We start from the raw sequence: 16,604 nt of genomic DNA, 5'->3' as shown, positions 1-16,604 counted from the left end.
AGGAAAAATATTATCTATTCAGAGTTATTACTAAATTATGGTATAGCCACACAATGGAACATAAAGACTTTAAAAGTCATGTTTTTAAAACAATTTTAAGGACACAGAAAATGACACAAATGATTCTGGGTTTCTAAAACGGGGGGGGGGGGGCGGGGGCCCAACTGGCCCTCCTCTGTGTGCTGATTTTCTGGGGAAATGTTTTTTGAAGATATGTGAAAGTTGAAATTGTAAAAACCGAAATGGGCTACATTATGGAAAGAGAGAAGGGATTAAAGTATAAAAACCCTAAGTATACTCTGCTTTATTTTCTTCAGCATGTTTTCTGCCATTCCAAACACATTTTTTTTTCCAAGCACATTTTTAAATTCTACACTTATCCTTCACAACTGAGTTACAATTTTTTTTCAACGTTATTACTAAAGTATGGCTGACAAATCATATTAATTTCAGGTGTGCAACAGTCATTTGACAGGTCTACACATGACTCGGTGCTCACCATAGTTAGGTGTGGTCACCATCTGTCACCATATATTACAATATTACTGACTATATTTTCTCTATGCTGTCCTTTTCACATCTGTGACTTATTTTAATACTGAAAGTTTGTACCTTTAATCCCCTTCACCTATTTCACCCATCCTGCCACCCACTCCTCTCCTCTCTGGCAACTACCAACTTGTTCTCTGTATGAGTCTGTTTCTGTTTTTTGTTTGTTGGTTGTTTTTTTTTAGATTATACATATAAGTGAAAGCACATGGTAGTGTCTTTCTCTGACTGACTTAATTCACTTAGCATGATTCCCTCTAGGTCCATCCATGTTGCTGCAAATGTCAAGATCTCATTCTTTTATAGCTGAGTTATATTCCATTGTACATATATACACCACATCTTCTGAATCCATCATTCTAATGATGGGTGCTTAGGTTGCTTCCGTATTTTGGCTATTACAATGAACACAGGGATGCATGTTTGGAATTAGTGTTTTTGTTTTCTTGGGGTAAATACCCAGCAAGAGAATTACTAGACTGCATGGTAATTCTATTTTTAATTTTCTGAAGAACTTACATACTGTTTTCCACAGTGGCTGCACCAACTGAACTACTCACTGACAGACTTAAAGCAAATAAACTATAGCAAAAATGTGCCCTTCTACAAATAAGTAAGAGTTCTATCTTGATTACAACTTTATCTTAGTTCTTTAAACCAATACATCTTAATAACTAATATTAACCATTTCCATTTCTATTTCTTGCTCATATTTTTAAAATACATTAATACAATAAAATAGTTAACACCAATGGGTAGAAAAAGATAAAGGCGCTGAAAACATCGCTGTGGATTTTAGAACCAGTGTGCTATGTGAGACACCAAACTGTCACTCACGTGCAAGAGTCCAAATAGAACCTGAGTATTACTATGTAAAACTGCAGTTGTTCAAAAGGTAAAAGTTACTGATTTTTTTTCTGCTTTTTAAAAAAATCTCTACATGGGGCTCGAACTCACGACCCCAAGATCAAGAGTCATGTGCTCTCCCGACTGAGCTAGCCAGGCACCCCCAAATTGGTACAGGTTATTTACGTGTAAACACAAGCACATATAAGCACATATATATAGCAATAGAGAAGACGAAGGAAAAACATGCCAGTGTTAACAGCGTAAGTCAGAAGTGGATTGTGGAATTATGGTTTTTTCCTTTATACTCTTCTTATTCTCTAAATTCACTAAAATTAACATGCCATGCTTTACAATGGGGGAAGGATATTTTTTAATCAACAGAAAATAAAGTGTCGCTACTCCAACGAATAATCTGATTGTAAAATAAAGCAAAAAACAATTTCAGAACAGAACTCTGCACACTAAGCGTTGTGCTAGCAATGTAACATACTACAGATTGCTGATGTTAACCAACAGCCCTATGAAACAGATCTCCCTACTGCGTGGACTAAAAACTCCGAGGTGTCCTAAAAGATACAACAAAGGACACGCAGCTATTTAATGGCAGAGGCAGTAATTTCACACAATGCTGTCCTCGTCCAAAGTCCATATGCTCACCTACTAAAAGAGCCTGATGTCAGCAGGATCGGTTTCAATATATTCCTTACATGTGACATTTAAAAACTTTCCTTATAGGGGCACTGGGTGGCTTAGTCAGTTAAGCGTCCGACCTCGGCTCAGGTCATGATCTCACGGTGCGTGGGTTCGAGCCCCATGTCAGGCTCTGTGCTGACAGCTCAGAACCTGGACCTACTTCGGATTTTGTGTCTCCCTCTGTCTCTACCCCTCCGCTGCTCACGCTCTCTCTTGTTCAAAATAAATAAATAAATAAAACATTAAAAAAAAGTTTTTTAGGGGCGCCTGGGTGGCTCAGTCGGTTAAGCGGCCGACTTCAGCTCAGGTCATGATCTCGCGGTCCGTGAGTTCGAGCCCCGTGTCGGGCTCTGTGCTGACAGCTCGGAGCCTGGAACCTGTTTCTGATTCTGTGTGTCCCTCTCTCTGACCCTCCCCCGTTTACGCGCTGTCTCTGTCTCAAAAATAAATAAACGTTAAAAAAAAAAAATTAAAAAAAAAAGTTTTTTATAATTTGCTAGACAATATACACATGGTAGTGTCTCCAAATGTTGTGTCAGATAATCGTATCAGAACCTTGCCATGACTTACTGCAAGCTAAACATGGATTGGAGAGGAAGGCTTTGCAAGTGAGGTTCTGAGTATTTTATACATACAATGACAGTCCCTGGCTAAATCAGACAAGGAATTTTCCATTCCACAGAATGCATCTGATTCTTCACACTACCCCCCTAGGCAAGTACTCTAACTGAAAAACCTGCGAAATACCATACCACTGAGAAAACGAGAATGGAGAGGCCCACAAAGTCAGACTGCCTCAGCAGCCTGTTGGTACCCACACGCTGGCAAAAAATAAGATGGGGAAAAGACTCAAAAGCTAGTTATCAGAACTCAAGGTCTTAAAACAAACGAAGCTTCCTTTCAATAAAGTAAATAAAGACCTGCATAAAGAAAAGGCACCACAAACGATCGAAAGACACGCTGTAGCATGTTTAAGAGAGTGAGGAGAAAGGGCAAGCACATACCATATGCTAACGACCCTTGAATCAGATTTCTGATAATGTCAGTGACTGACAACTGTTTTTTGAGCCTAGCGCATTTGGAAAATGATGAAAGAACTGCTTTGAATTCCAGTTTTGTTTGTGTTACTTGGCTCAAAAAATTAGGAAAAAATTACCCATTTGCAGTGAACCATTTAATTTTCTGTCCTCAAAATGAGGTTTTTAAAAAGTATTTTTTTTTCAGCACTTACTTTTCAAATTACCATCCAATACATACCTTCCTCCTATCGAGTCGTCTTGTGGTTGGGCCCCGGCAGTGTTCCTCTGTGAACGTCGCAGTGACCCCCCTGGATTGTTATTAGGCCGGTTGGACATTGGCACCTCTCTCTTGAAGGGACATACCCTTTCTAGACACTACCATTCACTGAAAAGAAAAATGAGAAAAAATTATCAGCTATATGTGGTACACCACAGAAACCAGATAAGGGGCAACAAAGATGAAGGGGAAATTTCAGGTCAGCAATTTATTCGGCCAAACTGATGCTACGTTGTCTTATCTGAAATCTGATTAATGTCATATAAGATGTCAAGAATATACCAAATTCAACGCATGTGGTCCAGAGCCCAGCACATAAAATTAACATAGATTTCTCATGGAACACCCAGGAAATTCTCGATTCAAAGAAAACAGGGCACAAGCAGAAATTTGTCTTTGCTTCTCCATTTCTTATAGTGTGTAGGAAAGGGCACTACACCCAGCATCAGAACACTCTGGCTCAAGTCCTGTGACAGAACAGGTATTAAAGGGGTCTGTCTGCCTTTGTACAAATCAGAGCCTCCAGCCTCCAACTCCTCAGCCGCAGAATAAACAACATGTCATGCCTACTTCACAGTATTGCTGTGAATAACAAATGACATCATAAATGCAAAGGAAACTGTAACACTATGGAGAAATGAGGAGAAAGGGGCTGAAGTCCAGTGAACTAAGAAATGGTCCCAGATATCCTGGATTTCAACATTAGCTGTGCTGGCTGTGACCTTGGACAAGACACTTAATCTCTCGATTTCTTTTTACCTCTTCTGTGAAATCAGTAGATCACCTATCCCACAGAGTTGTTAGCAATACGATATTGAGAACATAATTCACAACTATAACAATTTAACTCGAAACACAGTTCTTAATCCATGTGAACTTTCTATTAGAAATTTATTATGTAGAAAAAATGCTGATACCCAAAGAAAATCAAGTTAACTGATAAACAGGCCCTTATCACCATCATAGAAAGAACCACAATTTGTGTAAATCAAATCTTCACAATTTTTCTTAAGCCTCCAGTCAAACTCCAACTAGAGTTCTTTCATTCTGTTTACTGGGGAGGGAAAAGAACACATGTGACATCACAGGACACAGTGCCAAAGACAATGCAAATTACTCACGACTAAATCTATTACTGGATTTTGTTTTAAGAGCTTCCATGCTCTAGAACAAGAAGTGGGTTCTCTTTGGAGTTACATATTGACCCAATTCAGCAGCAGAAAAAGATGGTTTCTGTCACATATGCCCACATCATCATCAATATACTAAATAAACTCTGGTCAGAAAGTTCAAATTACTCATGTACTAACTGTCAATTTTGGAAAGAAAAAACAGGGAACAGTACAAAACACTGAGAGAAAGACTGAATTTACATGTATCAATGTGGAAAGATCTCCCCCAAGATATGTTAGAGGGTAAACACTATAAAACTCCTGGCTGTGTGTATGCGGGTTTAAAAGACTGCATATGTATCCTTATCTATTGTCTACACATTGCAAACTTAATACTGCTTGCCCTTCAGAAAGAGGACCTGGGGTCTGAGGTCTGAGATGAAAAGAGTCACTGTTGTTATCTACCATAATAAACCATAATAACAATAAACCACAATAAGCCATGAGGTAGGTCACTCTAGCAGAGTAGTTAGAAATGCACGGCTCTCGGCTCTCGAGTCAAACTGCCTCTGGCTGAGTTTGAGTCCTGACTCTACGAGCAACAAGTTGTGTGGCCTTGGACATACACTTCTCTGCTTCAGTCTACCAAACGGGGATAAAGAACTTACCTCATAGAGCACTTGGGAGGACTAAGTGACAAATCCACGCAAACCACTTACCACGGTGCCTACGCTATTCCGAAGGCTCAGTACATATTAACTATTACTCTTATTACTATAGATGCTTATCGCAAATAAATAGGACCCTTGTGGCCAAATAATGCATTGGGGGAAACTTCATAAAAACCACTATCAAGGTGAGTCTCACATTTCTAGAGATAGAGTTTCAAAGTGAATTTTGCTATAAACACAATCAATAGTGCTTTTAAGTAAGGATTAATTACACAATAACCTGAGAAGTTTTGTCAAAATATGAACGCCCAGCTTCTGCCCTCAGAGATTCTGATACTGTGGGGACAAGGACCGGAAACATTTTAAAAGACCTCTCCGGGCAGTACCGCACCCGCGAACAACCACACCCTATTCAGGAATTAAGCAAAAGCCATTCTATCTCAAGATTCGCCCAAGAAGCTTTACTAATTCAAACATCACAGTGCCATTTCACTTGGACCCTCAACAGCATGGAAACAAGAGAAGAGCAAGCTACTGCTGCCTTCACTTTGAAAAGCAAAGAAGACTGTTAGTGACCAAGACTGGTAGGTCTCACTAGCCTACCTCCCGCTCTGAAATGCACACTGTAGGTCACGGGATGTTAAGTCATTCAAAGGGATGGAAGCGACACTGGTCATTCGGACCCACAGTTACCGAAGGCATGTTAACAACACTCCCGACTTCTTCCGAGTTTGTCCACCAGTACCGGTGACCGTTACCATTACCAGCCCATGGCCTGTTCACAGATAACTCTTGCTAAAGACAGAAAGGGTGGTGGCAAATAAGAAGACAGTTATTTACCCAAGTGCTAACTGTTTTTTAAGGAAAGCTGCCAGGCTCTGTTCAACTCTGGAGTACGAAACCCCAAAAAGTAAATCTATGATTAACATAAAATATATACAGGACCTCCCCCTCTGCCAGATTACCAATAAATCCAAAGCTGGAAGGGACCATCCAGGGCGACCAACTTCAACCCTTTACCAATCCAAAAAAGTTCAAGCCATCTGTTGAGGATCTAGTCCTCTGAATCTGACACTGAGATATCCCTTCCGGAGATCACCACTACCTCACCTTCAACCAAACTGAACTCCTCTGGCTCCAGGTAAGAGCCCAAATATTTTCACCATACAGTGATTTTTTTCCTTCTTGTTATACTCTTATGCCTACTGCATTTTATTAACTAAATTTTAAAACACACACGTGTGAGTTACACCAATATAGAAACTATATCATAGCTATAATTTGTGTTTTAAGAACCTGCAATGAGTATGAACTCAAAAGATTCCATCTTAAAGCTGAAACTATAAGTTTTAAGTCCAACCTGTTAATAACCCTACCAAGTCCTGAAACATCCTACTCTTCTAACATACTACCTTCATTTCTGTGAAAATAATCACATAAAACCTCTGATATTAAATCCTAAAATATTCAAATAAAATAGATGGCATATAGGACTCTGACCTCAACAGGAAAAGCATAAAAACACTAATGGGTATGTTCACGACTATAAAACTCACGATGACTTTGTTCCCAGCTAAGTGGCCAACAAACTTACTCATTGTTCAGGTTAAACAGCATTTGAATTTTATGTGAAAAGTACTTAGCTCTTCAGGCAAATAGAACTCTTTCAGGAAATCCAGAACGGCATATTAATCTATACTTAAAAATGCACTCTTAAAATTTTAAAAGAAGGATATTCTTTCAAGGAAATTTCAACTGTAGTCATTCTGGAAACTGATTTCCCTCTAATTCTGCTAATTGAAAATCACAGAAAAGAGATTAAGACGGGGGGGGGGAGAGGAAAAAAAAAAGATTCAGGAGCACCTGGGTGGCACAGTTGGTTAAGCATCTCTTGAATTGCAGCTCAGGTCATGATCTCACAGTTCATGAGATCGAGCCCCACACCTGGCTCTGTGGTGACAGCACTCAGCTTGCTTGGGATTCTCTCCCTCTCTCTGCCCCTCCCCCGCTCTCTCTCCTCTCTCAAAATAAATAAACTTTAACAGAGAAAATAAAAAGAAATAAACCAACCACTCACTTAGTGTAAAACTCAGAACACCAAGAGAAATGGATTACAAAAATTAACTTCAGGATGTAGTAGTTCTTCCTAATCAAATGGCCAAGTATGAAAGGAAAATACGAAAAGGAATACCACAGAGGTCCGTTAGTACTTATGCAGAATTTTTATCACATGAAGGACATTTGACAGACTGGAAAACCAATCTCCAACTTAGTAACCCAGAACAGTGAGCTAGCTAATTCATAAGTGTCATCACTACCTATTACCTATTTAAGAGGCGACACTGAAACTAAAAAAAGCTGCATTATTTCACAGTAAAGATGGTAACATTTTAAAAAGCTACAATGTATATCCCACACACAATGTCTGCAGAAAAGTTTTCCGCGTCCAGAACTGACACTGAAAGTGAATCTTATTTCTCTGCTGTCTCCCCCGCACCCCATTTCTTAGGCACTCTATTTAGACGTGGGCCTGCAAAGGGCACTTGGTTTGGCTTCAGATTCTGAAACTAGAGTTTAATAACACCGGTGATAAACACAACTGCATTAACACTTTACTCCTCTGTTTATTCTATTAAGCAAAATTTAAATGTGCCAATGAGCCTTATAAACCATTTTATTATTCCTACTTTCCAAATAAGGAAAGGGAAGTGTTACAAAATTAAGTAGCCTCTGTGTGTACGGAGTAAAGGCATATGGACTTTCAGACTGCAGGTAACGGCATCCAGAACCGCAGATGTGAACAACTGCATATACTAGATTAAAACAAAAAGTCCAGACTTAGGAGCAGGTATGGGAAGTTAAACATCCCAGTGGCAGTATTAAACTCCACAATAAAATGGAATAGAAGTCACCCTTGTTTACGAAAACAAAAAGCCATTTTTGCAGAAGAATGTCAAGGACTTCAAACAACACTATCTTTAATGAATAACCTTTCAGCTTCCCGAAGAGCGCGGGGTTGAGAGGTACGAGAGAGATAAAACAATCCCTGCTCACAAGGAGCAGAAATGAGGAAGAAGAGCCACTGAGTACAGGGAAAAGGGCCAAGTGACTTGAGAACTGGGTCAGCTAAGTGTCTGATTCAATGTAGGGGCATCAAACCCAATCCAGTGTTATGATGGAATACTGAATGTTGTACAACACACAAAGTAATTTCAAATTATATATTTTAACACTAGAAAATAATATTTAGTGGAAAATACAGGTTTTAAAGGGAAAACTAAAATAAAAACAATTACGGGTAATGTTTATTCCGTGCTTACCATATACAAGGCTAAATGCTTTTTCATTTAATTTTCACAACAACCTTACCAAAAATAGGTCCTGGAAATTCACTTCCTTCAAAGAAACTGTGGCACACGCTAAGTTAAAATAACCCTACCACCACAAAGCTAACAAGAAACTGGGTCAGCACCAAACACAGATTTGACCTCAAGTCCATGCTCTTTGTGACTATGTTATATGGCTGAACAAATAAAAATAATTATACATTTACCTTTTTAATTTTTTTATTTTTTTTCAAAAAAAAATTTTTTTTTAACGTTTATTTATTTTTGAGATAGAGAGAGACAGAGCATGAATGGGGGAGGGTCAGAGAGAGGGAGACACAGAATCCGAAACAGGCTCCAGGCTCTTAGCTGTCAGCACAGAGCGCGACGCGGGCTCAAACTCACAGACTGCGAGATCATGACCTGAGCCGAAATCGGCCGCCCAACCGACTGAGCCACCCAGGCGCCCCTACATTTACCCTTTTTAAAGAGTCAAAACATTAGAGAACCATGACCTTTCCAAGCTTGGAAGATATCCACAAGATTCTAATCCTTTCACAGTTCTTTGAGAAAATCATTGTTAACTGCCCAATCCTTAAATGAATTATCAGAAATTATACTAAATGATACAAGAGGCAATATCAAAGGTAATATTGTAAACAGAGAAGAAAAGGTGACTTAATTTTGCCCTTACTCCATTGAGAAGGCTCAGCTTAAAGAGGGCCAAGAAGGATGGCACACAGGAATGAAGAAATCACAATGGAGGAGTACTGAGTAAGTCGTCAGCGCTCAAACACGGGATCTGGGAAGAACTTGGACCTGGAAACAAATCTGATCTGTATCATGAAGGGCCTAAAAACTCAAAATTACTAGTTTAAGACCTACAGACAAGGAGGCAGATCAACTATTCAGCTACCAAACAGATCTAAGGATAGATAAATGAGGGTCTGATAACGATGGAAGGTGAAATGATGAAGAGATGGCAGTCAAAGGTTGAAACGATAAAATCTAGGCAATCAAAAAAGAGAATATGGGTCTGTGGTTATCCAACTTCAGCATGCATATGAATAGAAACACTAATCTGAAATGCCTTTCAGGTTCCTTGCTGTGGTAACAAGGGTTGAAAAGTTATCTAAAAAGTAAAGAAAGCAAATCCTTTCAGTATCAAATGAAACATCAGCAGGCTCACTTAGGAATTAATTTTCTAGAGAAGACTAGCATCAACTTTGCTATACACTATTATTTAGGGGTTCTGACAATGAATTCACAGGTTGACTTGCAGATCTGTGTCTAGTGGAAATACCACAGGAACTTCTACAACAGCTGATAAGATAACCCCAAAGAGTGCAGCCTGTTGCCCTGTAGGACACCAGTAAACTTATTCTAAAATCCTTTATCAAATTTCCTTTAAATAACCAGTTCCCCAGATGCTTTTAAACCAGCTTTCCCTAACAGGTTCCCCTTCATTAATTAGTGAGCTGAATAAAATCTTTACTACGTGTTCATTCTATAGTTTTAAGTTCTGCTTTTAACTTCAGAAAACCATAAGAAATGGTAGTAACATTACCCAAGGAAACCAATGGGGCAAAAAAAAAAGTCTAATGTCAAACATGTCCAGTTTGAGTTATTATGTAGGATACTTAGGTGAAGAGTTCTAGCATACAGATGGAAATAAAGATCTGGAATTAAGTAGTTAAGGGTAATGTGTAGATGATAAAAATGATCAATGTGTAGAAGGTGAAACCAAGATAATCAAGGAGACTTCACTTCCTCAATGAAAAGTATGCAACAGGCCCAGGATGAAACCTTAGGAAACACCGAAATCTAAGGAAAACAGAAAAGGAAGAATTCAGATGAGGAGAATCAAAGTATGGGGGATAAACATTGAAAATATGAAACAAAAACAAAAAGTATGGGGAAAATATCAGGAAGGTGGTATTGCAGACACTAAGTGGAATAAGATAGGCAGAAAGAACAGACACACAAGACGGAACAGTGTCCATCAGATTTGGATACTGGTGAGAGTTGTTTCTAGAAATGGAGGGGAGGAGAACGTTATGACTAAGTTAAATGGACAGTAAATACTAAATGCTAGCCTATAAAGAGGACAGAGAAGAGACAGCCAACCAAGTAAGGGCGGCAGGTTTGACCAAGGCCACATGGTGTGATCTTCATTTCTAAAAAAATGTCTTGAACATGTTTATGTCATAAGGAAAAAAATTACTGAAAGGGCTGGAAACGGCGTATAGTTCACTAACAATATCCTACAGGAGGAAAACAGAATTAAGAGCATAAGCCTCAGATAAGAAAGGTACATCAATCTCCGAGGCAAGAGAAGATAAATGGAAGCAAGGAGGTACATGCCTAGCTTGACTGAATCTGTGACTAACAGGTATGAGAAAAATGAGAGAGAATGGAGATTTCAAAGAGTTTACCTAAAGTAAAACAGAGGAAGGAGCTATGGGAAAGGATGAGTGCCCAGCAGCGCTAAGAACGTACATGAGAGTAGAAACCATAAACTTCTGTTCAATCCATACCTGATGGAATTATCTCATTTATGCAAGAGGATATCCTCATCCAAAGAGTCAACTGCTCAAGAGCCTACATCTATTTAGGGATATACAGACCTGACAGCAGAATCCAGCTCTCCAGAACGCCAGTGGAAACTATACTTTACACATGCTATTCTACTCCAAAAAATTAACCACTTTTTGCTTATTGATCTGTGGACAGCTAATCCATTTACAGAGGGGCAAATAGAATACACCTGACCCACCACGGTCTGAACTCTGAATAACTTCTATACTATACTTTCATTTACAAAGTGCAAATTAAAAACTAAAATGTCTACAACAAACCCTCGATCTTTTAAGTATCACCCAACACCTACCAACTAAATTCAACACTGGGCACAGGAAGGGATGCCAACACCCCCATTTTACAATTGTAATATGCCTTAAGAATCTACCTTACGTGCCATCTGGCAAGAGTTCATGAGATTAATTTTGGCATTTTTCTTACAAAGTATATTATTCAACAAGACTTGAGATTCACAATGGGCTCTGTCAATACATTAATTAGTATATAAGAGACTCCAATATTTCTTGGGTCTAAGCACACTTGATTCAAAAGATTTTTGGACGTAACCCAGACACAACAGTTATCTCCCAGAAAGGAGACAGCGTGGTGAAAGCTCTTCATTTCCCTTCCTGAAATCAAGCAAAATGAATAAAAGCTTAAAAATTCATAAAAAAAATCCCACGTATAATGAAGCCAGAGAAAAGTGGACTATAGCCTAAATCATAGAAGACAATTCAACAGATACAATAAAATCTATACCAAAAACAGGAAAGAGGTAAAGACCATGGAGTTTTTAAAGAAGAAAAAGGTAAGAATACCTCAAGGGTTTCCATCAACGATCCTTTCCTGGAAAAAACAGAATTGCAGAGCAAGGGCAACAAAAGATCAAAGTGCCTTCTCCTTAGGGGCCAATTTCACCAGCTGCGGAACAGGAGGGAGGTGTACCTACTAAAAAGGAGGCAGGCTCACCATTTGTGTTCAACAGCACCCTGGTTAATCAGGACAAAAAACAGCCTAGAACTGGAGAGAGAAGCAGGAAAGGGAAACAGCAACTCCAAAATTAAGATCAGCTGAGGAAACAATCACCAACCCACCACACAAAAGGCAGCACATGGGCTTTGCACTGAGATGATCTGTTCTGCTCAAAAGGAGAATGACCAAAAGCAAAACTGAAAATGAACTGCAGGGCAGAAGAAGAAATCTGAATTGGGCAAACAACTGAAGGAGACAAAAAAGGAGGACATGGGTAATAAAAGAAACAGAAGAAAAAACACTACTGTACAATGTTAAAAACAGGTTATAAAACAGAAAGACAACCTTAAGATTTTTAAAAAGGAAAATGCTCTATGCACTACAAATGGAACTACTCTCAAGATTTTGTTAAGCAAAAAAGCAGGTACAGAATGCTGGGCACAGAACACATCTACATATATATTATACATGTAAATAATAACTGGCTTAAATGTTACTAATAAAGAATACGTTAAAAAAAAAACTTTAAATCATCTACCTTGTTAGAACAGGACCCTTGGATGCCTTTCACATTCTGAACCATGTACCTATTTCCCTATTCAAAAAATTCTTCACACAATTACATATGTTGTAATTTTAACACTTAGTGGGTAAGAATAACCAAGAAAAAAAAAATTAAAATACTAGCCATGTTGAGATTATTTTCTCATTTTCATTTCTTTTAGTCATGTGGCCTCATTACTAAAAACTGCAGAAAAATTCAAAACGTGATTTTCAAAGGTTTCCACACCCCAGATACATGTTTATTTAAAAAAAAAAAAAAAAAGTAATCTGTAATTCAAATCCTGTTTCCAAGTAAATGGAGTTCTTACTGCCTAAAACACAGACCACAAGGAATGACATGCTGAATCAGCCAGAGATCGTGTATCCATCACTGCACCAAAAATCTATTTTGTGGAATACTATACTATGATCAGCCAATTTATCACAAAGAGATACAATGCAGTCCAGCTACTTCTAAAATGCAGAGCACCTCATTCCTTAATATAAATCCTGTCTTAGCTCCTATCACTTCTATAATCCTTCAAAACACTAACTACATTTAATAGAGCATTTCTTTCTTGTTGTTAAGGCCTCAAGATTATAGACTAGAGTCAGCAAGTTTCGGCCCATGTGCCCAAGATGGCTCACAGACTCAGTTTTAACAGGTCTCAATCCTGCGGGCTACCATAATTAGCCAGTCGGTGGTGGGGGTAGAAGGTCAGCTTATCACCAGCATTTTTAGTACATCCTCTTAAAGATGTTCTTTTCTACCTACCCAGGAATGAAGAGACAAAAAAAGGGAAAGGTTATGGACCAGCTAGCCTCTAAAATCTGATTCCGCTCTCAATTTTGTAACACTCTAGCCTAACATTTTAGCTTTTCTTAAATGGGGTATATTGTGTAAATTCTTCCTCATAAAGACCTAGTAACACCACAATCAGACACAGTGATTATCAAAAGGAAAGAACTACTGAAGGAAGGAGGGAAGAATAATCAGTAAAATGCCTCTCTCCACCAGGGATAGGAAGGGATAGGAAGATGCCCGCTGGGTAAGAATCACAGTCATTGAAAGTAAAACGCGAAGTATCCTGTAGTTTACAGCAAGGTGCTCCCCATGGAAAAAAACAATTTTGTTTGGTAAATGGCCTTTAGAATACATGTAATAAGGCAATTTCAGAATATTTTCTTCAACACATGTATGTTCTCATCACTGCTGCGAACTCCACCATAATAATAAAACCAGAGAGGTTAATTTATTTAAGACTGCTTGTATTAAAAAGTTTACCTAGCCTGCCTGGCAACAACAAAAAATATTTCAACACTGTGATAATCATGGATTGGTACCAACTTTTTGCAACACAATATGTAACCTGTAATCAACAGTGTTAGATCCTGAAGCATTTTCAGGAACAAATACTACTAAGTTTGTGGTTAGGCTCAGGGAAAACAAAACTAAAAAATTTAACTCAAAAGTTGGGGAAACAAGATACAGACTGTAAGTTTAATATAAAGCAGAAAAATGCACAGTGCCAAATTTTTGTTTAAAATTATCTATGTCACAGGAGAAAAATTAATTAATTTAAAAAATTCTGTATGTTATAGGAATTGTATGTAAATTTGAAAATAGTCTCAGACAGTATTTTTCAAAGGTTAAAAAAAGCCTCACATTTAGAATGTCATAAACTCGGGGCGCCTGGGTGGCTCAGTCGGTTGGGCGTCTGACTCCGGCTCAGGTCATGATCTCGCGGTCCGTGGGTTCGAGCCCCGCGTCGGGCTCTGTGCTGACAGTTCAGAGCCTGGAGCCTGTTTTAGATTCTGTGTCTCCCTCTCTCTCTCTGACCCTCTCTCCCATTCATGCTCTCTCTCTGTCTCAAAAATAAATAAATCTTAAAAAAAAAAAAAAAAAAAGAATGTCATAAACTCTACAGACCAGTGCTCCACATTTCTACAAACAGTAGCATTTTTACAAAACATAAGTAGGTGCTAGAGGGCCTGGGTGGCTCAGTCAGTTTAAGTGTCTGACTTTGGCTCAGGTCATGATCTCACGGTTCTTGAGTTCAAACCCCGCGTGGGGCTCTGTGCTGACAGCTCAGAGCCTGGAACATGCTTCGGATTCTGTGTCTCCCTCCTCTCTGTCCCTCACGATCGCACTCTGTCTCGCTCTCTCTCAAAAATAAACGAACATTAAAAAATTAAAAATAAACAGGTGCTAAGGACTGCCTCCATAATGAGCCAGAACACGTAACAAACCTATAACCAAAAAAAAATATTAAAGCTGTTGTTCCCTGGGCGCCTGGGTGGCTCAGTCGGTTAAGCATCCAACTCTTCATCTTGGCTCAGATCATAACCTCACGGTTCATGCAATCAAGCCCGACATCAGGCTCTGCACTCAGAGCACACAGCCTGCGTGGGATTCTCTCTCCCTCACTCTGCCCCTGCTCATGCTTGCTCTCTGCTCTCTCTCAAAATAATAAACTTAAAAAAAAAAAAAAAAGCTGTTGTTCCCAAATCTAAGTTTTTTTTAAATACAGGTTCCTGGGCCCTATCAGAATGGGGGTAAAGGGAAATCAAAGCTGATTTTTTTTTAAAGACCCTTACATTATTCCAATTCAGCTAGGTCTGAGAACTGACACAGGTTACACCATTCTCTTGCTATCATTACACCTCACCTAATCCTCCACAATCTTTACATGACTCTTCTACATCCCATAGCTAAAACCTGCACTCATCTTCTTAGAATCCAGCATTCCACTTCTAGGAATCTTCAGGGAATCTAAAGAAAGACTTGCACAATTATGCAAGAATATATGTGATCAAGATGCTAGCTGCAGTATGTCACAGAGGAAAAACTGGAGAGAATCCAAATGTTTTCAGGAGGGGAATGGTGAAATAGCCACACTGCTGCAAGTCTACGGCAGGCCCAGAAGTCCTAAAAACAAAGAGGTAAACATAAATGCTGCACTCAGACGAAGGGCAGAACTCAGTAAATTCCCTCAACAAGTATTTTCAAGCTTTCACAGGCAGTGGCATAACCTTTGCCTGGATGGAGCTCATGCTCAATTGGGAAGACGAAGTAACCCAGCTATCTGCACATTGTGGTAACTGCCAGGAAAGATGGAATAGGAGAAAAATCGGACAAAGTAGAGAGTAACAGGAAGGGGGAAGGAAAGGTTGACTCATCAGGTATTACTTCTCTGAAGAGATATGTTAAGCTGAGACCTGAGGAGAAGAACAAAACAGGGAAAAATTCCATGTATTTGTCTGTACATATGTAGGGGGAAAAGTCCATAAAAAGATACCTTAAATGTCAACAGTAGAGCAGAGAGGGAAGCTTATAAAGGGCATCTATTTCTTTAATTAGTTCGAATCATGGCTCCAGCATAAACCATGTTACCTTGGAGAAATTTCTTACCTACCAAAGCCTTAGTTTTCTCACCTATAAAATGAGGATACCTGTATCTCATTAAGTTATTAAAATTAACTGAAAATTGGGGCGCCTGGGTGGCTCAGTCAGCTGAGTGTCTAACTTCGGCTCAGGTCATGATCTCGTGGTTGGTGGGTACAAGCCCCGCATCGGGCTCTGTGCTGCCAGCTCAGAGCCCGGACCCTGCTTCAAATTCTGTGTCTCCCTCTCTCTCTGCCCCTCCCCCACTCGCATTCTTTCTCTCTCAAAAATAAACATTGAAAAAAAATTTTTAATGGGAAAAATGACCAGAGTTATTACAAAAAAAATATTAACTGAAAGTAAAACACTTAGAAAATACAGTAAGCAAACCGCGGGGGGCGGGGCACGGTGGAGAAGAGAGAACATGTACGTACTAAGTTTTAAGAGATACATCAACAAAATGCAGTATGGAAAGTTTAAACACTGGATGGATATTTACAGATCTTAAAGAACTATGTTTTATTATACAACCATGGTATTAAGCTTATGTCTTTAAAAAGAGTTCTCGTCTTTCAGAGAAGCAGACTGAAACATTTACAGATCAAATAACAACTAAAAAAATTTGCTT

General features: G+C 39.0%; 1 protein-coding gene across 18 annotated transcripts in view; it reads right to left on the bottom strand.

Moving 5' to 3' along the window:
• Positions 1–16,604, bottom strand: part of TRIP12 (thyroid hormone receptor interactor 12) — a 145,801-nt gene that overhangs the window by 101,283 nt on the left and 27,914 nt on the right. For all 18 annotated transcript variants that reach the window (XM_040450770.1, XM_040450768.1, XM_040450766.1 and 15 more), the window contains one exon: positions 3,349–3,495. In XM_040450770.1, the coding sequence (XP_040306704.1) occupies positions 3,349–3,446 (98 nt within the window). In that variant the 5' untranslated portion in view covers positions 3,447–3,495. The remainder of the gene's footprint in view (positions 1–3,348; positions 3,496–16,604) is intronic.

The sequence above is a fragment of the Herpailurus yagouaroundi genome, unplaced genomic scaffold (genome assembly GCF_014898765.1).
Source record: "Herpailurus yagouaroundi ecotype Mexico unplaced genomic scaffold, PumYag 202, whole genome shotgun sequence".
Taxonomy (NCBI): Eukaryota; Metazoa; Chordata; class Mammalia; order Carnivora; family Felidae; genus Herpailurus; species Herpailurus yagouaroundi.
The sequence above is the reverse complement of the archived record's forward strand: the minus strand, read 5'-3'. Positions and strand labels throughout refer to the sequence as shown.